The sequence below is a fragment of the Miniopterus schreibersii genome (genome assembly GCF_964146895.1).
Source record: "Miniopterus schreibersii genome assembly, chromosome: 11".
NCBI classification, from domain to species: domain Eukaryota; kingdom Metazoa; phylum Chordata; class Mammalia; order Chiroptera; family Miniopteridae; genus Miniopterus; species Miniopterus schreibersii.
The window spans coordinates 14,750,851-14,774,752 of record NC_138111.1 but is presented as its reverse complement, the minus strand read 5'-3'; the positions used below and the strand labels follow the sequence as shown (position 1 = coordinate 14,774,752).

Sequence of the window (23,902 nt, the reverse complement as noted above, 5' to 3'; positions counted from 1 at the left end):
CCTTCCTGCGCAAGAAGATGGCTTCACAATGAGCCATCGTCAGAGCAGCGAGCATAGAAGATTAGACATAATGGTTTATTTTCCTTCCAATATATGTTGATTTATGTGTGCAGTCTGGTGGATGGAGCTGGAAGAAATTTCTGAAGGAGAAGTGGGGCTTGAGTTTGTAGCACATATATTTAGAACAATAGCTCCTATGCGTTTTGGGGTGTGGACCCCTTTTGAGAAATCTATTGAAAACGTATGGGCCCTCTCCCTAGAAAAAGCCACATAGTCCCAGGTGTTGATGGACATTCTTAGGGAACTATGCATAGGTCAGATGCTGGACAGGCACTGGTGTATTTCTTGGTGTCTAAAAAAGGAGGCTTTCTGATTTGTTAGTGTGTTTTGGTAGTCTCAAAAATATTCATATAGTTTGACCCAGTAATTGCACTGCTGGGAATTTGTCTTAAGAAACTAACCTGAGTATGAAACAAGGCTTTAGGCACAGCGTTCAGTGAAACGTTGTTTATGTTACTCAGATGTCAGCTGGGTTCTCTGTTCCTCTGAGAGCTGGTTTAATGGGTTCAGGTCCCTGCCATGTGCACATCAGTAGGAGTTTACAGTCCTTCTTGTGGACCAACATGGCCCAATTAGCAGCCACTAGCCATGTGACTATTTAAATCTAAATTTAAAAAATTAAGTTAGTTCTTTAGTATGTTAGCCACAGTTTAAATCAGTAAGCACCTTTAGCTAGTGGCTGTTGTATCAGTGCAGATGGTGAACATTTTCACTGTTGCAGAGATCCTGTTGGACCGTCCTCCCCAAGATCAATGCCGCTTTTGGGAGGTGTGCGTTTTCATGGTCTCCTCTGAGTTCTGGGTTGCTCTCTGTATAGCTTGGCACTGTGTGTGACTCTGATGTCAAACTAGTCACCCCCCTCCCAAAATAAAAACCCATTCTGCAATGTATTTGTGGGGGTGGACCTATCACAGCAGAGTTCTATTGGTCCCTAAATTGGTCCTTCCCTCTCTCCTTTTATTGACTCGCTCTTCGTTCATTCTTTTTTCTCTTTCTTCCTGCCCCTTCCTTACCCTAGTGCCACCTCTTTTTGGAGTTACACAACAGACGTTCTCTCTTGCCTCCTCTCTTCTGAAGCCTGGGGTGCCAGGTGACAGCCAGGCTCTGGAGAGCTTCCCCTTTTATACTCACGCTCTCACAGGCATTTTCTAAACAGAGAAGCATTTTGCAGAGTTAAATGCTTATATACATCTGTAGCAAAAACTTGGAAATGATCCCATGTACATGATAGGGGATGAGTAAATGTTACATAGTCAAAAAATGATGTTTGCAAACAATTTCCAAAAATGTAGGGAAGTATTTAAGTGAGGAATGCACAATTTAGCATTGTACGCCCATTATTATTTCAACCTTGTAAAAATACTTAGGGAAAAAGATTAGGAGGAAAGCAGTCTGCCATGTATTAATTGGTAGTGGGATCATGGTAATTTTTGTTTTCTTTATACTGTTTTCTTATATTTAAAATTTATAATATACTTACTTTTATAACCAGAAACAACCACAAATGACATAATAAAAGGGAAAGTTCGCTGGGGTTTGCATCTTAAAGCACAAACAGGTTTGTTTTAAAATGTCTGGTGTCTTGTTTTACCAAGTGTCAGCAAGCTGCAGGCTGAGTTAAAAACCATCTTTGCCCTGCGCAAGCAGCTGGAGCGAGATGTGCTCGCCTACCGGAATCTGCAAAAAACGCTGGAGGAGCAGATCAGCGAAATTCGGAGGCGGGAAGGTACATGATTTCTTGTATGTATTTCGCTTTGGTTTTTCCACTTGGAGGGCCTTTGCTGGACTTTAAGGGAGTCCTAAACTCCAGCAGGACATGATGCATGCACAGGATTTCATCTGGGGTTCCTTTTATGTGGTGACTGTCAGTGTTGGCTCTCCCAGTCTGTATCTGTCTGGCTTCGGCCTTCATAGTAGAAGACCCTGCGAATTGTGTGAATTCTGCAGAGGTCTGCTGCAGGATTGCTTCCCTGCTGCCTCTACTGTGTTCTGTAGTGTTTGATACTTCTAGCTCCAGGTAACCTTAGAACCTCCTAATCCCCTTTCCCTGGGAAACAGTCCTTGTTGGCCAAAGTCTGGGCTCTGCCTCCCACAGCACCCCATGCAGAGAGCCCAGACTATAGACACGTGGGGGTGAGATAGCTGCTTCAAATTGAAACATTGCTTTTCGCATTGTCATGATCATTTAGGGAGTGCTACGAGATGAGGATACTGTGGTTCTTGCGTAGCTGTGCTCCTCTTAGTAATATTTGGCCCTCTCCTTTCCTAGAACCTGAGCCTCTTAGAGTCTGGGTTGGAATCTTTCTTTCTGTATCTCCAGCCTGACAGGTGTGGTAATAGTAGTGGGTTTGAGATTCCTTGACCAACTACTATGTACAAGGCACAGTGCCAGGCACTTAACTTCTTATCCCTGATCCTCACAATCTTCCCGTTAGGTAGATTAGGTATTGACTTCAATTTACAGGTGAAGAAACTGAGGCTCAGGGTTGGGGTGGGTGTTGATTTACCCAGATGTGAGCCAGTACATCTTCCTTTGAAGTGTAGCTCTTTCTAGTATATTAGGTGTAGCAGCTCTTATTTGTGTATGTTAAATGAGGTCATGTTTGTGGATATGCCTCCCTCAATAACAGCCTGCCCCTCCCTGCACATTCCCTCCATATTAGAAAGTGACCTTTGCTGCAGAGCAGCGATTTTCAACCCTTTTCATCTCATGGCACACAGAAGCTAATTACTAAAATTCTGCTGTACACCCAAAAATATATGTTTTGCTGATCTGACAAAAAAAAGGTATAATTTTGGTTCATTCACACTGGATGGCTATTGTTGTGTTGGCTGTTGTCATTTTTTTATTTGACAATCCAAGGGAAAAGAGGTCAGTGCCCCTGACTAAATAGTTAGGTATTGCATGTTTTAAAAATTCTTGCAGAACACTGGTTGAAAATCGCTGCTGCAGAGGAAGCAGACCCTTATGTAGGTGACTAGAGTCTCTTATCTGAGATCTAGCAGGCAGTTTTTGCACTTGGTATGCTCGCTACCATGGAGGGCTCTGGGGCCAGTAAAAAATACATTAGGCACTTATTTCCCTTGAGTTCTACCCTTGAAGGTCACATCTCATTTTCCTGTATTCTCACCCAAACAGAATCACTCCCTCATTTAAACTGAAATCACCCTTTTCTTGTGCCACTCAGAATGATCTCCAGGCACAACACTTGATACGCAAATTATAATTCAGAATTGGCTTCCGTGAAAGCTTATACAGCCCATGATAAAACTATACTTTGAGATATCAGCCTGTAGAGAAAGAAGGGAAAATTACATTTGCTCCAAAGCTTAGACTCCCTGTGTGCTTCTGCGCCCAGCCCCCCCCAGCCCCACCCAATTCAAACTGCCTGAGGTGGATTGCGCTGGGATTGGTCTCGAAAGGATCTATTTCTGATTTTCTTTATCTCCTCCCCCACTTTTTTTTTCTTTTTAGCCGAAGAACCTTTTTCATTTTATAGTGATCAAACATCTTATCTAAGTATTTGCCTTGAAGAGCATAATCAGTTTCAAGTGGACCATTTTTCTCAAGAAGATCTTAAGAAAAAGGTATTGGCCTATTACTTTCAGTGCTTTGTTGGTTATTTGTTGTCTGTTGGGTTCCTGATCAGAGGTCTAAGACTCTCAAACCTGTTTTCCCTCCTTTTTTCCCCTCTCCTCCCTGTTCGTCTTTGCTCCTTCTATGTTCGATACCTAGAGTGCCCTCCCCATGTCTGATACACTCCTTCTCAGGCTTGAGGACCCAGCCCAGGCTCAACCTTCTCTAGGAAACGCCTTCCAATTCCTCCATGTAGTTAGTCACCTTTCCCTCAGGTCGTTCACATCTCCTCTGTACCAGTCACATCCATTTCCTTGACTTGCAGGTCTGCAATTATGTGGGTGTTTTTTCTGTGTCCTCTGCTAAGCTGTGAACATTTTACTTATTTCTGATTTTCCAGTACCTGGCACACGTAGTGGGAGTTAATAGGTGCTTTTTGAAAGAATAAACATTCAAATTTGATCAATAAATCTTTTTTAAAACTGAAAAGTTTTTTCAATCTGTTGATCATTGGTGTGGTTAGAATGGTTTAGTATTTCAAGGTTTAAGAGTCATTCATAAGAATAGCAAGTGTGAGCTCAGAGGAGACTGTGTTTTACTGTAAAATTATCATACATGTATGACAGATTCAGTTCTGTCTTGGAATAATTCACATTCTGATAGAATGAACAGACTTATAATTAGGTAATTGCAATGTGGAGTACAAGGGTTGCTGTAATAGGAGATGTACAAGGTATGGAGGTAGCAGAGAAGGAGAGGTTAACTGTTGGGGTCGGGGAGTGCTCACTTGATCAGAGAAAGCTTCTCAACAGAAGTGAGGCCTGAAGTGGGTTTTGAAGGATGAATAGGAGTTTGTATAAGTAGAGGCCTTTTTTAGCAGAGAAAGAGAAAATAGTCAGTGTAAGGTACAGAAATAAAAAATAGAAAGGAGAACTATAAAAATTTTGGTAGTTTGGGAGCTAAAAAGCAAGGAGCATTGATTGAGGCATTTAATTTATGAAGCTAAAGAAAATGGGGATGATACTAGCTGCTGCTAGTACCTGCTATGGCTATGTTAAGGGCAGGAAGTCATTCACTTGGTTGGCACATAGTGTTTATAGAATCAGAATGTCTTGTATTTCCCACTGTAACCTTGAGAGTTGGGTTCAATTTGTACTCATGTTTTGGTGTATTTTGAGCATCTGCTATGGGTAGTCTGGGTGGGATTTCCCACTTTGTTTGAGGGGCTAATGATTACCATGTTAAGAAATCTTTGGAAAATTACTGCCCCTTGGGATTCGAAACTTCCTGGGAACAAAGTGGTGTCTGCTCAATTACTTATGTACCTGGCCTAGCAAGACTTGAACCTTAAGAAGGAGCACTGGGCCAGGAGTCCCTGGATCTCAGCTTCGGGCCTGGCTGGGCTCTGTGGAGGCAGCTACCCTTTCCCAAATGGCTAGACACTTAGGCTGTTATATGCCATTTGATTCTCCAGCCCCCCCCCCCCCCGCCCCCCCGCAGCTGTGGGATCTTGGGCAATGAAATTCTTTGTATCCCAGGCTCTTCATTGTAAAATGGGATAGTCACACTAGCCTATCCACCTCCTCAAGATTTTTTAAAAGAATGATCGACTAAAGCTTGTGGGAGTATTTTAGTAGCTGTAAATTGCTTTGTAATTGAAGACTATTATTATTACTGACATTGCTAGATAAGTGTACAAAGAAGGCGATGCTGCAAAATAAGGCTCTGACAGTCTCAGGAACTTTAGTCTCGGGCATTTTCCTCCTGAGGTTCTCAAGTACAAGGCAGAAGTGGTATTACCTGTCATTAGACTATACCAAGGACTTTAGTTCACTGTGACCATGATCATGTTCAGTTCTCACAGTAACCCATTCCACAAATGAGGAAATGGAGGCTTAACTTAGGCAGCTTGCCCAGGCTCTCTGCCTTGAAGTGCTGGCTCTGGGATTAGAGTACAGGCATGCTTGTGTTTTTTCACTGTGCCCAGGTTCGCCTGAAGACTGGAATCAGGCTGCCTGATTCCCCACAGCTCTGGTGCTGAAAGGTCTGCTCAGTTGGAAGGTCTGTGCCCAGGGGTGTGGCCCTAGGAAGCTGAAGTCTGCTTATGGGTATCTAGTCCTCTCTCTGCTCTTATCTCCTAGGTCAGTGACCTCATACAGCTAGTGAAGGAACTGTATACAGACAACCAGCACCTGAAGAAAACCATCTTTGATCTCTCCTGCATGGGTTTCCAGGGGGATGACAGACTGGAGTCAACAGAACAAGCAGAGGTAAGAAAAAACATACTTTTTGTCATGCACTAATTACAAAAAAATACCCCCCCCCCCCAATTTCTTAATACTGCATCTGTCCTGAGAGTCTCTGGTTGGGGTTTTGAGGGTCCTCCTGGGTCAGCAGGTCTGTCCACAGGCTTTCTCAAGTTTGGGTCATGTCTACATGAACACATTTGATATGTTGTGATACTTTTGGCTCCAAGCCTGGGCCTGGGATCTGTGCTGCAGACAGCATAGCTGGAAAGTTGGTATGGTCTCAGAGGGATCTGGAGAGTTGCCAAATCACCCAGATAATTTGGGTAGTATAGATGCAGCATTAATGAATTCATTAACTTGAAAAACAAATGAGTAAACACAATTTTCATTTACTTTTTGTATTAATCCTCTGAATTTGGTGCATCTTCTCACTCTCACGGGATTTGGACTTCTGGATTTGACTGGGTGTGTGTCGTTCCTTCCCACACATACCCGGGAGCTCCTGCTCTCTGCCATGTACAGAAGACGCCACAGGAATAGAGTCAGTGTCCCATCAGCCCACAATTCCAGGTTCATGACTACGGGAATTTTCTACGAGTGGCATTGGAAAGTTTGACAGGGCCCTGCGAGGTTAAACTACGGGGCCTCTCTCTGCAGTGGCCACTAGATAGTGTGTAGTTCACTGCGCTTGTGTACTGAGGGTGAGAGAACCATTCTATTAGTTTCACCTCAGGGAAGGACCAGGGAAGCTTATTCACCCTGGTGAGTTCTGGTCTCTGCTCATCTTTGTGATGTGTTGTCTCCGATTTTCTCTGTTCTTGGCCCCGGCTGTACAATGGGAGGACCCTGAGGTTGTGACAGTGAAAGAGTTTGTCATTTCCTCCCTTTAGCCTAACTCTCCCACTTGAAGAGCCTTGTTCCCGCATCTGTTAGGCTTTTTCAGAAGACTGGAACTGTCCTCACCATGAAGTGCAGGCGGGCCTGTTTGTACTTGGGTCCCTGGAATCTTGTTGGTTAGAGTTGCCTTGACCTCAGCCTGGCATGCCAGGTAAATGGAGGTCTCATTGCCACATCATTTCTGGGGAAAGTCTTGTCAGCTTTAAGCTGTCTCCTCCCACCTTCCAAGTGGGAAGTGCTCAGAGGTATTTATGCTGTGCTCTGGCCATCTGCTGTCTTTGAGAGGGAATGTTATTGATCTGAGCCTCCAGGGCTCCAGAGCATTTTGAAAACCAAGAATATCTGCAATCCATTTAGGGAGAAACAAGTCTCTTGGCTTTTTTTCTCCAAGGCAGCATTTTTAATAAGCAGCTCATTCTTCACCTACTTCATTTGAGTCGTAAATGGCAAGTTTGTTTGTTCATTTGCCCTTTGAAAAAATCTGTTAAATGTCCCATTGTGTCCTTTGGAGAACAGAGGCTTTTTCCTCTTCCCACTCTGAGGTCTTAATATCAGCCGATTCAGATTTGAGTCATTTGTCAGATTGCACTTCAATTCGATGTTCCCTATGAATAGCCTTTTCCTTTGTAGCACAGTTCCCATCTTTCCTCGGAAGGGAACAGGACGATCCGCCTGGGAAGGGTGGTGTTCCCACAACAACCTTGAGCGGAGGGAGGAGAAGTTGTTAGGGGCGAGGGCGGGATGGCAAGGAGGGGCGGCTGCATCCTGGGGGTGCGTGGCTTTCCCTTGTGAGAAAGGAGGCAGGGACACTCTGGCCGAGCTTGCTGTCCACGGCCTCTTGGAGCAGCAGGGCTTGCAGAGTGGGGGCTGGGCTCCGTTCTTGCTCTCTGGGAGCCTGGCAGTCAGACAAGGAAAAAAATGAAAGCAAATATATTTTCTGTTGTTAAAATTTAATATTTTTTCTCCAATATTTAATTAACCCACACCATTGCCTAATACTTGGAGAATAAAGAAAAGAAATTACCCATTATCTTGTCACTTTAACACACAGTTAACTAACATTTTCGAATCCTTCTCTATTTATGTATATGAATGTGTACATGTCCACAATATATATATACATATATATATATATATATATATATATATATATACACACACACACACACACAGTTGTGTTTCTTGTGTTTTGTTTTGTTTTTATCCTCACCTGAGGATATGCTTACTGATTTTTAGAGAGAGGAGAAGGGGGGGAGAGAGAGAGAGTCATCAATCAGTTGCCTCCCATATGTATCCAGACCAGGGATTGAACCTGTAATCTGGGTATTTGCCCTGACCGGGAATTGAACCAGCAACCTTTTGGTGTACAGGACAGTGCTTTCACCAACTGAGCCACCTGGCCAGGGCTATTTCTTGTTTTTTTCTAATTGCTGTTATATTAGAACATCTTATGCCATCTTATGAATGTACTGAAATTTAACTAACTGCCTCACTATTGCTGAACTTGGAGATTGTTTCCAGTGATTCACTATTTCAAATTTACCTACTAAGTGTCTTGGGACTCAAATCTTTTTCTGGGTGTAGCATTTTTTTCCTTAGACTGTATTTCCAAATATGTAGTTACTAGGTCAAAAGTACATATAGACGTAGGTATAAAATAGACATACAATTTATATACCCTCCTACTACAACTTTTAATTGACAAAAGGTCTAAATAGTAGGAAGCCCTTGGTAACAGTTTATCGGGTTTATCTTCAAAATGGTTGCTGTGACATGGATTCCCTCCAGCTGCTGCAAAACTGCTGCTTCCCTGCATGTGGGCAGTTTACTTCAAGCCACGCAAACAAACAAAAACCAAGCACAGGTATTCTTGTTTTAAAGTGCATTTAAGCCCGGCTAGGTGTGGCTCAGTGGATGAGTGTCTACCCAGAAACCAAGCGGTCATGGTTTGATTCCCAGTCAGGGCACATGGCCAGGTTGTGGGCTCGATCCCCAGTCAGGGGCTTGCAGGAGGCGGCCAAGTGATGATGTTTCTCTCTCATCAATGTTTCTACCTCTCTATCCTTCTCCCTTCCTCTCTCTCTAAAAATCAATGAAAACATTTTTTTAAAAAAGCAAATAAATAAAAATGGAGTGCATTTAAAATCTCTCATGAGGTTGCTTCTCTTTCCTTATATTTATTTATTGATTATTAATTTATGTGTTATAGAAAAATGTGGTTAAGAATTGACATAGGGGCCCAGCTAGGTGGTTGAGTTAGGTGAGCATCGTCCTGTAAACCTAAAAGGTTGCAGGTTTGATTCCTGGTCCAGGCACATGCCTAGGTTGCATGTTCGATCCCCCGTCAGGGCGAGTATGGGAGGCAGCCAATTGATGTTTTTCTCTCACATCAGTGTTTCTCTCTCTTTCCCTCTGCCTTCCTCTCTAAAATCAATAAAAACATTAAAAAAAGAAATTGACATACGGGAGTGATTTGAGCAGACTATAATCAGAGTAGTCTCACCACCTAGATTGTACTATTAACATTTCCTACCTGTCCATCATCACTCCAGCTTATCTTTTTTCATAAATTTTAATGTACAAACATCAGTACACCTCCCCCTAAATACTTCAACATGCTTTTCTTTAACTTTAGTATGTTTTATAGTTATTTTTTCTTTTAAGGTTAGATTTATGTGCAATGAAATGAAGAAACCGTAAGTCTGCATTTGCTAGGTTTTACAAATGTGTGTACCTGTGTAACCCAAATCCACAGCAAGATCATGGCCCTTCTAGTCAATGCCTCCCCTACCCCCAGCCATTTTTCTATTTTATTCTTCATGGATTGATTTTGCCTGTACTGGATCTTTACAAAAATGAAATCATAAGGGATATTTTCTTTTGTGTAATGCTTTTTCATTTAGCATGCGTTTGAGATTCATCTGTGTTGTTACATGAAGCAATAGTTCATTCCTCTCTATTGCTCAGTAGTATTCCAGTGTTTGAATATGTTACAGTTTGTTTATTTATTCTGCTATTGATGGACATTTGGATTGTTCCTGGTTTTTGGATATTCTGATACAAGCTGATATGAATATTCATATACATATATTTATGTGGACATGTTTCCACCTCTCTTGATAAATTCCTAGGAGTGGGATTCCTGGATCATAAGGTTATTAGTTTTATAAGAAACTGCCAGTATTTTTCCATAGTGGCTTAACATTTTATACTCTCACTAACAAGTTCAATAGTCCTGATCTATATCACTGAGAAAGTTTTAATAATGAGGGAGGAAGCCAGTAGCAGGAAAGAGTTCCTCACCTATATTTAGAAACTTTTATGCCCTAATAAGTATACTTGGGCATGTTTAGTTTAGTCTGTTATCGCTTGATAGTTAGTATAGTAAGATCTAACTTGTGGTCATCAGTTCTGTTTGATCCTCATTGCAGATTTGGGTGTGGTTAGGTTGGGTATGTTCTGATCCTGGGGAGTTTTCTATAAAATGACTTTTCTGATGTCACTTTGCTGTGTGTTGTTTTTCTTCTTCCACAACAAGAGTTTCCTCTAAAAGGAAGATTAGAAAAGTATAAGTTGGGCTGGGAGAATTATGGGGGTAGTTGACTAAATGTAGGAATTCATAGAATAAAACTATGACGATAGAACCCTGGACATCTCACACGTACAGCATACCCAGCGGCTGGCTCTGCACTTAGTTTGTGGTTTTAACACTTTGGTGAAATGGGGTTTGTATAATTTTTGAAACAGCTTTGACTGATCCCTCCCTGGGTGTGGCCACCTTTCCTCTCATTTTTCATTTGGTTAATCCAGGTGCTGCATGAATAGAATTTTCACTCTTCCAGACAGCTGAGGTCTGGCCCTCTTGAGAACTTTGTACTGTCCGTTCTGCAGAATGCAGAACCTTTGGGGTTTACATTTCTTTAAAGCATTAGGGATTTATGCACTTTTTATAAATAACTGCCCTTCTTTTTCAAAAGCATGAAGTTATCAGGCAAGCCTGATATTCTTTATTAGCAATGAGGACTTTTTGTCAGCAAAATGACAGTGTTGCTGGGATTGTCCATCTCAGATGTGTGACAGTCCAAAGAGAGGTTGATGCCCTGTGCTAAATAGGAGGAGTGATGCATAAATCAGGTACACCATAAATTTCATTTACTGCTTTCTTGCTGTTTGATATTTTCAATGCCATCAATAGCTATTTTCCAAAATCTTGTTACTTTTATATAATCTGAAAGTGAATTTAGCAACGGCAGGAATGTCAGCAGCACAACAGACAGCGTATTCAATTTACAGCAGCTCAGGGAAGGCCGTGCAAGGGCAGGGGAAATAGCTTGAGTTATTTCTTGGGGAGTTTGTCCTTAAATTATGCCTGATCCCAGGCAGCTATGTGTGATTTCTAGAACTAGCGGCTCTAACTTTAGTTAATTTTTATTTCATGGCTTTGGCATTTGTTTCTGCCTCTTTTTTGGTTTGTTTTTGTTTTGCATTTAAAAAAAAAAGTCATCACTGACTTATTCATACATATTCATGCTGCATCCTGTTTTGGGTTGCGTTTTCCCACCATTCCATGCGCCATGTAGCTTCCCGCTAGCAAGGAGGATGACGACACCATCAAAATCGGAGAGGATGATGAGGATAATATCCTGAGTGACCAGCACTTGGAGCAGACTAGCAAGGTAGGAACATGGCCGTAACTCCTATTCCACCCGCCCCTCTCTGTGCCCAGGCCAGGCTGCTAGTCTGGGATGTGCCCAGTGGGAGTTTTTGTTCATTCCGCCTGTATTGAGTGCCTGCTGTGTGCCTGTGGGGGCCAAGAGACTAGTTCTCTTCCTTCTCGGAAGTTACTGACTGGGTGGGAGAGCCAGTCATGAAACAGCAACAAACATAATACTTGCAAACAAAAGTCGGGCTTTGAAAGAAGAATAAGGGGCATTGGAGGCTGCACCTGGACAGCTGTTGAGATCTAACCTGACCCATGCCTTGTTTGCATTGGAGACTGAGGCCTATGAGGAGATGGTCTATCTAGGGCACAGAGTACGTCACTGACATGGTTGGGACAAGGGCCCTTCCCTCTGGACTGCTGTAAACTCCCAGATCATTCGATTGCAGCGTGAGGAGCACTGATAGAACCAAACTCCCCTTCTCAGGGGCCCTCTGCGTCTCTTCATCCGGAACCCAGCTTAGTGTCATCTGGGCACTGATGAGAATTTGACTCTGTCCACATAGAATGTCCTCCAGTCACATTGACACTGAACACTTGGAGCAAACACTCCTAAAGGATCCTAAAGACTAGGATGTGGTGGGAGATAGGAGGCTGCAGACTTGACATTTGTGGCCTTCAAGGTGTTCAAGTTCATGGAATCATGATCATTAAAATGTAAATAGTTATAGAGAGCAAAGCTATTAAAAGGAGGGGCTTTGGAATGAGATCTGATTTTGAGTCTTGGTCAGTATCTCTTTGACCTTGGTTAACCCTTGCTTAACCTCTAAGCCTGAGTTTTCCCATCAATGAAGATAATAATACTTCTTGTTAGAATTGTTGTGATATTTAAATAGAAATGTATGTTATTAAGTGTTCAGTAAATGATAACAATTACTATTTATTTTTATATTCTAGACTTTCCTTCTTGGGAGGTTGCTTATTTAGATGGATTTAGTATCTAGATTGGTGGCAAACAAGACCCTATAAATAACAGCTCATTTGTGTGTAGGTCTTGTCTTCCATTTAAAATCTTAATCATTTTACAAGTGTGGAGAGAGGGGTGTGATGGCTAGTGTATATATCACCAGCAGTAATGAAGTCAAGGGGAGTTATTTATAGATTGGTAAGAAGAAATTTACAGCTTTGGAAAGGAGGGGAAAGAATGCTAATTGCAGCACCTCAAGACATGCCCAGCACAGGCTTTAACTAGATGCATCCTTGGCACCCCTCCTCTGGGACCTTCAGTGACCCCAGAAGGTAGATCCGTAAATAACATCTCCATGGGAATTAGGAACTCTCAGCCTTGCTAATGAGACAACTCAAAGTTACATTAATTAGGGTGCATCTGTAAAGAACATGTGGGCTTTCCATGATATAATGGGGAAGCTACATTGCAGAAGTATATATAAATGTCCAAAGTGCTGTTAATGGCATGGATTCTGTGCCCTTCTTAGGAAGAACTTCCAAAGAGTGGGCCGTGGGGTTGGGGAATGCACCATAGTGGATAAGACCCTGAGCCACAAGCTGAGGTGAGTCAGCCACCTCATTTTGTTTTCATAGTCACCTTGGGAGGTGGCATTACTTTCCCCATTTTATAGAGGAGGAAACTGGTGTAAACATCTTTGTGCTCTTGCCATAAAGAGACTGTGTATGGCCCTGTGTGCCTGGGTCCCTCTCTTTTCTCTCTTTCTTTCATTTTTCCTCTGGTTTTCATTCACTCACTCTCTTGTCTTCATCCTTTCTCTCTCCTCCACATCCCCCTTCCCTTCCTCTAGATTCCATTATTTGATCAAATACTTTGATTTGCAGATTTCTGAGGATTATCCCAAAGGGGGCTGCAAAAATGGATATTTAAGGCACACAGATTCCAGTATTTCAGACTACGATGGAGCCCACAAACCTGGCTGCCCTGGAGACCAGAGTCTAGAAGAAGGCGAGCTCATGAACCTGCTTTCCCCTTTCTTCAATGAGAAGGCCATGCTGTTACTGGAATCCAGGTGGACGTGGGGCCCAAGCATTGCTTTGTCTCTGTAGTTTGAGGGGAGAACAAACTCATTTTGCTAAATGGATGTAGATGATGGGGCTGTGTAATTTACCTGAGAGAGCTCCTGAAATGACCGGGAAGGAACCTTGCCAGTCCTGCAATTAAGTAATTAGGCTGCATGCTAGTGGCTGTGAGGGGACTTCAGCAACGCCTCATGCAAGCCCATTATAAAGAGGAGAAAGCAAGCTTTCCTTTAGTATTATTCCTGTGAGCCCCAGACAGGGCTATCTGGATGTCAGCGAGAGAAATCAGCCCCAATGAAATCTCTTTCAATTCTACAACAGCTTCAAAACTACCATTGTAGTTATGACTCTGCTGTTTTATGTTTTTAAGCGCTTGTACTAAAATTCTCTTCTCATTCTATCTGCTGGGAGTCATTCCTACTTGAGGAAATACTACAGGGTGTTTTCCTTAAGACAAAAACTGAGAAACATTTGGTAAATTTGTGTTTTTAAAATTAATCTTTTAGGAGCCGGTTTTCCCCCTTTCACATTCTTTCTGGTTTATCAACAGCTGCTTGGGCTTTGGAGCCAGAAAGAACTGTGCCTTCATCTCTCAGTGCTTCGGCTCCTCTGACCACTCCTCAGGGTTGCTGCGAGGAGTAAAAGTACTGTTTACGGAAGATAGCTGGCATGTGGGGTGTGTTCAGGAAAAGTTTTTTTTTCTCCTCCAGCATAGATGGAGAAATGGAGCAGGTGACTACCGCCTATGACTCTTGGCAAGAGTCAAGAAGCCTACTGTTTCTTTATCATTGGTGGACTAATCCTCATAGACATTTCTTTAGCTAAAAAGAAAAGATTGAAGTGTTCTGTTTTTGTGAGCTCAGACAGGCTAACCCTTCCCGAGCCCTGACACCTGTCTAACATTTTTCTAGCATGAGTCCTCTTCGGGGACGTGCCCAGTGGCTACTCTGGTTTATTATCACAGGGAGTTAGGTGAACATAGTCAGTGCTTGAGAAGTGGGGGATTTCTTCAACATCAGAGTCCCAAATGTTACATCAGAGTTAAAAGATGTATCTCTTTCTCTCTTGGTTTCGTTCTGTCTCTCTCTGAGGACCACCTAGAATGTACTTGGGTGATGTGAGTTGGGAAAGTCCAGTGGATGTGGTAGGAGTGGGAGGAATTGGGGTTTGAGTGCTTCCTTTTAGTGGACATGAGCTTTTCAGCCCCAGCTGATTGTTGTCCTGTAATCACACATGGGCTCAGAGCTTCCAGCCTTCCTGTAGAAGCCCCCAAATTATAGTCTAAATCTCTTGATTTTTAAAAATTGAGACCTGGTTACATTTTTAAAGAAAGCCCTTTATGTTCCAATACCCTGCAGGCAAGCTTGTGACTCCTGCGATTCAGTTCCCTGTTCCCTGTGGGTTCCAGAGGTCTCCAGGGCATTGCTGGCCAGTTCTGTATTGGAAAAGGCTTTCTTACACTAGCAGACCTGCTGCCCTAGTCTCATTATAGCTGTCATTCAGAGTGCATCAGTGAGTTCCATGACAGGGGAGTCAGGGCTCTAAGGGTCCTCCTGAAGTCCCGACGGGTCTGCACCTGCTTCTGGCACACACACTCTGTGCCTGCTCTCATTTTACCCTCACACCGGCTTTGCATGCTGCTGGTCTCCTTTTTACATTGTGGGAGCAGACATTTGGGGACTTGACATTTCCTTAGCTAGTAAATGGTAGAGCCATTGGAGACTTTTCTGAAGGAGTCTTTTAAAAAGACTCCCAGGGCTAACCAGGATTCTTAAATTGGTCCAAGAAATACCAGTCTCCTGCCTGGGAATTCCCTCCAGGAGGTTGCTGGTTTGGTGCACTAGAAAACGCAGAAGTTAGAGGTTAGCACATAAACCTGTGCTCCAGTCCAGCCATGTCATTTAGACCTGTGAACTAACTTCCCATCTTGGTTTCCTCATCTGTAGAGTGGGGGTTGATGATGCTTATCTACCCCATAGACAGCTTTCGAGATTAAGTGAAATAATGGGTATGAAGTATAGCTCCAGGTTGGCATTAAGTGGGGTTTTGGTGATATTACTGCTTATATTGTGCCCTATCAATTATTCCTACCCTTTCCCACTACCCTCGGGTAAGATCCATACCATATGCGAGATAGTGGCCAGCACTGATTCCTGTCTCTGAGGTAATTGCTGAACCATCTGATAACCCCAGTGCAGAGCTCTCACAGACGCAGAACTGAGACTTCCCTTCAGCTTTTGAGCTCCTCCACCTTCCAGCCATCCATCCTAGGGCCTAAGGGGCTAGCAGAGGAGCTGGGCCCCCAGAAAACTGGAATTCAACTTACCTATCTGCTAGGATGGAATACGGAAGCAGCTTGTCCAGTAGTTACCATAGCCTGATTAGTTGTCTTGCACTTGACCAACCAGAACAGTTCATTCCTTGGAGCTGGAGTGAAAAATCAGGGCAGGCCCCAACCTGGCTGGCCTTCCTCTCCTGCGGTGTTCACTGTGTACGATTGCAGCCCTCTCGCTGTGTGCTTCCAATTCAATTTGGCCCCATTCCCTAGAGGACATGGTTTAGGATTTTATCACCTCAATGTTTTGGTCTTTGTAGCCAAAAATTAGGCGTAAAATTTGATATCTGAAAATCTAAAGGGGGAGCCTTTGGGAATGATTTTTTTTAAAGCTGATACAGTCTTGAGCTCTAGGTAATAGCAGGGCAGCTACTCCTAGGAAATCTGAGTCCGCTCTTCTGGGCATGGTTGTGGGGCAGGGCAGGTGCCACCAGAGAGAGGTGCTGGCAGGAGTTCCTAAGTTAGAGGTTAGCACATAAACAGTTGAAGAGACTTGACGTGTGTAGTCTGGGGGGAGTGGACTTGACAAGTGCCTGAAGGTACAGTCCATGCTATAGAAGGACTAGATCTGGGGGGTTCTAGACAGGACCCCAGACACCCAGGGTCCTTCCTGATTCTCCCCTTTCCTTCACCTCCCAAACCTAAGTCCTGACCATCTGCGTCCTAAATAGTGCTTAATTCACATACTTCTCACCATCCCTGTTGCTTCCTGTCCATCCTTAGTTCCTGTCGGATTGCTTGGGCCATGCTGCAGTAGTCTCCTCATAGCCCCTTGCAGGCTCCCTTGTCCTCTTCCAGTCTCTTTCCTATGCTACTTCCAGAGCAGTCACTTCCCTTCTCTACTTAAAACCCTTCAGAGATGCTCTACTTCTGTTGGGACCGAAATCATTAACATGACCTGCGAGGCCCTGCGTCGTCCGGCAGCCCTGTCTTGCAGCTGTTTGCACTGTTTACTCCTGCTTCCTGAGCTGCGGCCACACTGCCTTCTTTCACTTCCCGGAGTGAGCTGACTGCCGATTTTGGAGCCTTTGCATCTGCAGAGAATGAGCACTCCCTCCCCAGGGCATAGATAAATCCGTGCTAATCTGTTGCATCTAACCTTTTCCTAAAACCTTGACTTGGCCAGCTACTCATGTTACATGCGATCATATGACAGATCAGATTATCATCACCAATTTCAAAATGAGCACTCAACATTGCCCAGCACAAGACTATTTTGCAGTTTCTCTTCTACCCTCCCTGACTGATGATCTTGCCTTATACTTGACTGAAGAAACAAACAGTTGAACTCAATCTATTTCTCTTTTTCCACCACTGCTGCCAGCTTCTTTGCCTCTGTACCCACAAACCCTGACTTTCATGCTGTTGGAATGGCAGAAATCCCTCCTCTTGTCCAAGACCAGCCCTCTCCCTGGGATTTAGTTCCTACCTTCTCAGGGTGCCCTTTCTGCATCATTAGTATTTTCTTGTCACTGAACCATTTCCATTAGCATAAGACATGCATTGATATCGAGTATTTGGGAGACGTTCCCTCTGCACCCTCCCCTCCCCAATTCCACTCCAGCTCCTGTCCCATTTCTTTATTCCCCTTAATTAAAGGCAAGATTTCTTGGAAGAACTGCTCATATTCACTGTATCTACTTTCTTCCATTCTCTCTTTATCTCATTCCTAGGGCTTTCATACCCTTCACTCCACTTACCAAGGTAAGCGATAATCTCCAAGTTGGGAAGTTCTATGGCTACTGTCAGCCTTTCAGCAGCAGCTGGTCACTCCCTGTGGCCTTCTGTTCATGACCCTCCCGTCCTGTTTTCTTCTGCTTCACTGGCCTCTCCTTCTCAGTCTCCTTTGCTGGCTGTTGAATGTTGGAGTGTCCCAGAGCTGTGTCCGTACCCCGTTTCTCTTGGTCTTCCCTCTCCGATGGCTTTAGAGTATGCTTTGGGACTCCCACATGTATACCCACCGCTGGACCTTCTCCAGATCATCCAGTCAGCAGTCTACTCGACATCGCCATCTGGATGTCTAATAGGCACTTCAACATTAATCTGTAAAACCAAATTCCTTCTTCTTATCTTTCTCATGTCAGTTAACAGCACTGCGATCTGTCTAATTGGTGTAGCTAAAAGTCCAGTTTCCACAATCCCTATATCCATGAGCAAGTCCTATCGACCCCACCTTCAGTGTGTATCCCTAATTCAACCACTTCACATCTCTTCTGTTACCTTCTTAGTCCAAGTCTTGCCCGTACTCCCACAGCACAACCTCTACTGTCCATTCTCTGCGGAGCAGCCATAGTGATCTTAAAAATTAGATCAGTTCATGTCTTTTCTGTGCTTAAAACCCTCCAGTAGATTTCCGTTTACCCTTACAGTAATAGACCTCTGCCTATTCCTCTGTCTTTATCACCTACCCCTCTTGTTCACTGTGTTCTAGCCAAACGACCTTCTTTCTGTTCCTCAAATGTCCAGGTTTGTTCTCATCTCAGGGCCTTGGCAATAGTTATTCTTTCCACCTGGAATGCTCTTTTCCTGGACATATACATGGCTGGTGGTGCCTCAGCTGGATACCAGCTCTGCATAGAGGCCTTTCCTGACCACTCTCTCCAACAGAAACCCAGCTCTTATACACTGCCTCGGACTTCCTCCCTTCCTTTTTCCCCTCCTTCCTCCCTTAATTCATAGAACTTATCATTACCAACATGGTCTTATTTAGTTATCAGTGCATGTCTGTCTGTTTGTTTCTTAATGAAATGTAAGCTCCATGATTCTTCTTTACTGTGCATTTCCACTGCCTTACGTGACACATGGGAGGTGCTCAATAAGTATTGAATGTGTAGACAAATAAGGACTCGTATACAGACAGTCCTACCTCAAGGCACTCCCTGCATCTCTCTGCTGCCCTGGGACCTTTTCCAGAGCTCACTGACCCAGCCAGCAGGGCATTGGGGAGGTATGGACCAGTTTGTACCTGGGGGAAACCCTCAAGCAGTGGGGGAATAGAGCTGTTGATTGAATATCCCAGGCTCCCATCCTTTGGAAGGACAACACTAAGGCAGTCTGTGCCATCCCTCAGAGGGTACCCAGGAGGACTGAGCCCGCAGCAGTAACTAGAACAATACTGATTTTGCCTCCATTTCTATCTTCCTCCCCATGATCCCTTCTTCCTATTCCTTGGAATCAACATCCCAAATAAACCACTTGTACTCAAGTCCTTATCTCAGGCTTTGCTTTCCCGAGAACTCAGACTAAGCCAGCATGTAAAAGACTATGGGTAGTTCAAAAAGAATCCTGCGAGGGTATTCCTTGTGCCAGGCACTGTAATGGGCACTGGGGGTGCAAACCTACCTGTGAGGATTAACCTGCTGCTGGAGTCAGTTGTGTTCACAAGTCACTTCTCCACAAGATAAAAAGTGAAACCCAGCACTGTGCAAGTTTGGGAATGCTACGGAACAATAATCCCAGGTGTCCAGACCAGGGGTGGTGGGAAAAATGTCAGAAAAGGATTCTTGAGTCGATAGAGGCTAGCCAAGGGAAGGGAAAAATGGAATATTCTAAGCATGGAAGACAATATGAATATAGTCAAGACACACTGGAGAACAGGGAGGTGAGGCTGGAAAGTGAGGGAGGGGAGAACCCAATCATGTTAAGGAAAGGAGCCACTTCGAGGCTCTGTGCAAGGGAGTAGCACAGTCACACATGCCTGAAAGGTGGTGACTCAGGCAGGCTGTGGTGTAAACAATAAATGGGGAGATTTCTTGTCCGGAGGGTGGTGTCAGTACACACAGGAGTCCTTGCCCCCCATTCTAAACACATATAAAGGGCAGCAAAAATACAGAACAACAAAAATGTTTAGAGGTGCACTACAGGCTTCAAAATCAAGATTAAATGTATCCAAAGGTCAGAAACGGTAGAGACCCAAAGTCATGAGAAGCAGGCATTTGCAGAAAGCAGAGGGACCAGAAATTAGACTCCCATGGTAGTAGAACCATGCAAATTTCAAAAGCCCTACAGAAAGATCGAGAAAGCCAAGCTGAGGCAAAACCACCATGCAGGGAGGAGGAAGGGTGGGGGTCTGAGCAGGGCTTAACACAGGCAAACTAAACTTGCCAGCAAAATCCACTATTATGAAAGATAGACCAACAAATGCGAGTTCACAGTCAAGAAAAAAAAAAAATAAAGCAGTCTGAAGAAAAATTTTAAATTAGCATGTTTAAATCATCTCAAAATATAAGAGAAAATGAAATTCATAAAAAAGAAGAGGGGGTTATAAAATTGAGACCGTAAATTAAGAAAAGGGGAAGTGGAGGGGGACAAGGACAGAGGGGGGCTGGAAAGCTGCTGCTACGTTCCAGGAGAAAGAAGACACGGGCAGGATGAGGCAGGGGCCATCAGTAGAGAGAAGGGGACAGAATAGGCCCTCACTGGTATTAGATATTTTTTCTTTTCTCTGCAGTTTCTCCTGCCAGCCTTATTTCCAAAAACCTGTGGGACAGTTAGATCACAACTACCAACACCTTTAACACACCTTGAGCTTCCCTGGCTCTGTATCTCTGCTGCCACTAGAAGTGACAGGAGCTTTGTTTCATCTTCTCCACTGAGCCCTGTAAGGGCAGGGGCAAGGTCTCACTCGTATCTGGATTCTGATCATCTAGCTCTGGACAGAGTCAGTTCAACTCAAATGAAACAGCTACGGCACACAAACACAGTAAAAAATAAAAGTATAACAAACAAAATTAAAATGTATGGTATATTGCTCACTTCTAATATGAAATCATCTAGACTACACAAACCATCTTAAAATTCAGTAAACCCAGGCTTGAGAAATATTTCTGGCATTTTAGGCATGTTAAACTAAATTTTCCTTTCCTATCCTTCCCTTAATAAAGATTAAAAATAATGACAATTGCTATTCGCTAGCCAAAGGAGGACCATTACTCACGACCAAACAACACACAATAAAACCCAGGAAAAAGACTTTACAAATGGGTAGTAAAAGGTGGTGAAAGAGGCCATTATAATATACTAAAGTGGTGTGCTGTTAAATAAAACATTTCAAGTGTTCCTTTGCAGGAAATCTGAACAGCAGATTCATTAAGCTGTCACTATAATCTGGACCTTTTTAGTGGTTCAGTTCAAGGGTCTTGTCAGAGGCCCAAACATTGTTTATGCCCCTTCCTGAGCACCTTTGTCACACAGAAAGTATAAGGGGAAAGGAAGTGACATTTATGAAGCACTTATGGGTGTCAGATCCTTTAAATACACTAAATACATTTAGTCCTCAGAGTAAGACTGTGAGATGGAGACTAATATTAACCCCATTTCACAGATGAAGAAATAGGCTCATAAAGATTCAAGATCCCCTAGTCAAGTGCAGAGCAAGGACTGGAACTCAGGCTGTTCTGACTCCAAAGAAGCACTGTACTCTTCCCAGTTTTCTGAACATATCTTCTGCTAGGATGCTGAGCTCTTATTTGTCTGCACATTCAAGTACACTCCTCTTTCAAATAAGAGCACTTTACAGCATCCCTTTATTCACTCCCTAGCTTCTGAGCACCGGTTATGTACCATGATTGTCCAGGTCACTGATGATCCACCAGGTTAGCCAGATTCATCCAAAGCCATACTTGCCCCTGGATGTAGGAATAGGGCCAGGGAGGCAAGGGGACCTTGCAGTTGGCATGAATACTTTATGACCGTTTGCTCCTTTCTTAGGCCCAACCTGCATCCATTTAGCCATGTAGTCCCCTCACTTGCTGTGTTACGTGTGTCAAATTAATTCTCCTCTTTTTATTTATAAAATAGACATGGTAGTACCTACCTTGTGTGGTTGTGAGGTGACATGGGATAGAATACTTGGTGTGAATCCTGGCACATGGCAGGTGCTCCCTGTGTTTAGTTTAAGCAGAACGTGGGCCAGTCAGTGAGGAAAACTTGGGAAACTAGGTAGGGGACAAGGCCATAGAGGGAAGCTTAGTTCTCCCACTTCTTTCTCTTTTGGCAAAACAGGCCAGACCTTCTGAAAGTGCTACGTGAACTGCTTTTGGAACAAATATGCTTGCCAGAGCAGGAAGTTTCCGGAGAACACCTCGATGGTGAAACTGAGAAGACACTTAAGCAGATGGCTGTTCAGCTAAGAGGTGAACTCAGACAGTTCATCCAAGCCAACTCATTTTACAAGCCCCATGATGAACTGAAGTTGCCTGGGGGAGCCCAGCTAGTAAAGGCAGATGAACCATCCAAGGTGGAGCTAAAAGATGCCTCAGTGCAGACCATGGCCATGGAGGGTGATGCTCTCCAGTTCAATCACAAAGGCCTGAGAAAGGCTTGGGATGAGATACCACCAGCTGCCGCATTCAGCACGGAGCATCGGCCTGAGAACTTGTGCGGGATGCCAGGGCCACAGGCTTCTGCCCTCTCCTTCCCTCATGGGACTGACAAAGTGAGTTTTTCCACACATTACGTATTTTATACAAACAGAAAACTTAGTTTGTATTAAGTTTTCTAAGAAAACTTAGAAAATCACTTGGGTTTGTCTAAACTGGATTTATATAAACCTGGTGTCCGCTTCTGCCTGCTCTTATCCTGGCCTCTAATTAGAGGTGTGTGTCCATCCTAACCTTCCCTAAAGTATTACTCTCATTTCCCCTTCTTTCTTCCCCATCCCAGCGCTATCTTATTTATCTGTCTATCATGACACTTACATGTTTTCCTTATAAAAATAGAGTCTTGTTTGTACATCTGTCTGTAGCTTTCTTATTCATATTATGCATCAGGAACATCTTTCTTCATAATGGCTGTGTACAATTGCATTGTGTGGAATGCACCTAAATTTATATAATTTTCATCTATTGTTGACATTTCCTTTTACAGGTTGTTATAAAATTGTAATAACCAGACTTTAGGGGTAGGGATGAAAAGCTACGTTTTCGTTTGTGCAGACTTTGTGTCTGAGGGGTACTGTTCTGTGGGCTGTGTCTGCATTCTGTTACCCTTATGAATCAGAGATGAGGAAGCCAGATCCCGAGTGCCCATGGTTTGCCCGCAGTGAAGGAGCAGAGCTGAGACCCTCACTTTGCCTGAGTGAAAGCCATGCCCTCTCCCTGGGTCAAGCCACCTTCCAGCCCATGCTGGCCTGAAGCAGTAGGGTCTGGTTTTGTTGAGTGAATGTATGCATTTTGCTTCAGTCAAGATGTTGTCTCTAAGCTTCTCCTCAAATACCTTAAAAAATGCCAGCTTATTAAAAGCCAGACTCTCTTGGCAATATTTGATTGGAACTTCTGCTAAAATCCTCCTGGGAGGAGAGGTTGAGGTTGGGGAATCCCCATGGCAGGGAGATGTGAGTTTCTGGTAGAGAAGGAAATAGGTCACGCTTCTAATAGTGCTCCAGTAATGGCTGTTGGTGTTCTTGTTTGTGATGGGTGTTTTGTGTCTGAGAAATCAACTGTACACACTGCTTTATAGCATCAGAATGGGGAATTAAGTTTGTTTTCTGACCACTGAATTACTGTTTTTGTGCATACCAAAGAGAGTTAGATAGATCATTAGCAAAATTGCTTTTGATTGTTTAAAATTACACACTCAAACTGTAATTTCTAGAAAAGGGTTTTCTAAAGATATCAGTAGAGACAAAAAATATATATTTATAAAAAGACACTGCCATTATTTAACGGTACTCAAGATGCAAATTTGTGCTATTTGGCTAGAATAGAAATGCTTTCATCTGCCCCAGCTCCTTTAGTTTGTACCTATATATTAGGAAAACTAGATCCCCCCCCCCCCCCAATTTGTGTGGGGGATATTCTATGTTCAGGAAGTTTAGGTAATTGAATGAACTTAATTTCCCCGAATATATTGAAAAAAATTTTTAGATTGAAATTATCCTTTTTGTTTGTGTCTTCAAAAGAAAGTAACAGTGCTTATTTTATAGCATCTGCTCTCTGTGCCAGGGTTGTGCTAGATATCTATACATACATCATCACATTTAATCTTTTCAACAAGCATTTGAGTTAGGTAGGTATTCCTACATTTTACATGGGAAAAATATAGGCTGTGAAAGGCTCAGAAAATTGTCCAGAGTG

At 43.4% G+C, this 23,902-nt stretch overlaps 1 protein-coding gene across 7 annotated transcripts in view; it reads left to right on the top strand.

Annotated features, from left to right (window-relative positions):
* The window catches only part of CDK5RAP2 (CDK5 regulatory subunit associated protein 2), a 157,157-nt gene that overhangs the window by 83,272 nt on the left and 49,983 nt on the right, over positions 1-23,902 (top strand). For all 7 annotated transcript variants that reach the window (XM_081151274.1, XM_081151276.1, XM_081151275.1 and 4 more), the window contains 6 exons: positions 1,656-1,786; positions 3,536-3,648; positions 5,779-5,907; positions 11,364-11,459; positions 13,295-13,482; positions 21,831-22,263. In XM_081151274.1, coding sequence (XP_081007400.1) covers positions 1,656-1,786; positions 3,536-3,648; positions 5,779-5,907; positions 11,364-11,459; positions 13,295-13,482; positions 21,831-22,263 — 1,090 coding nt within the window. The remainder of the gene's footprint in view (positions 1-1,655; positions 1,787-3,535; positions 3,649-5,778; positions 5,908-11,363; positions 11,460-13,294; positions 13,483-21,830; positions 22,264-23,902) is intronic.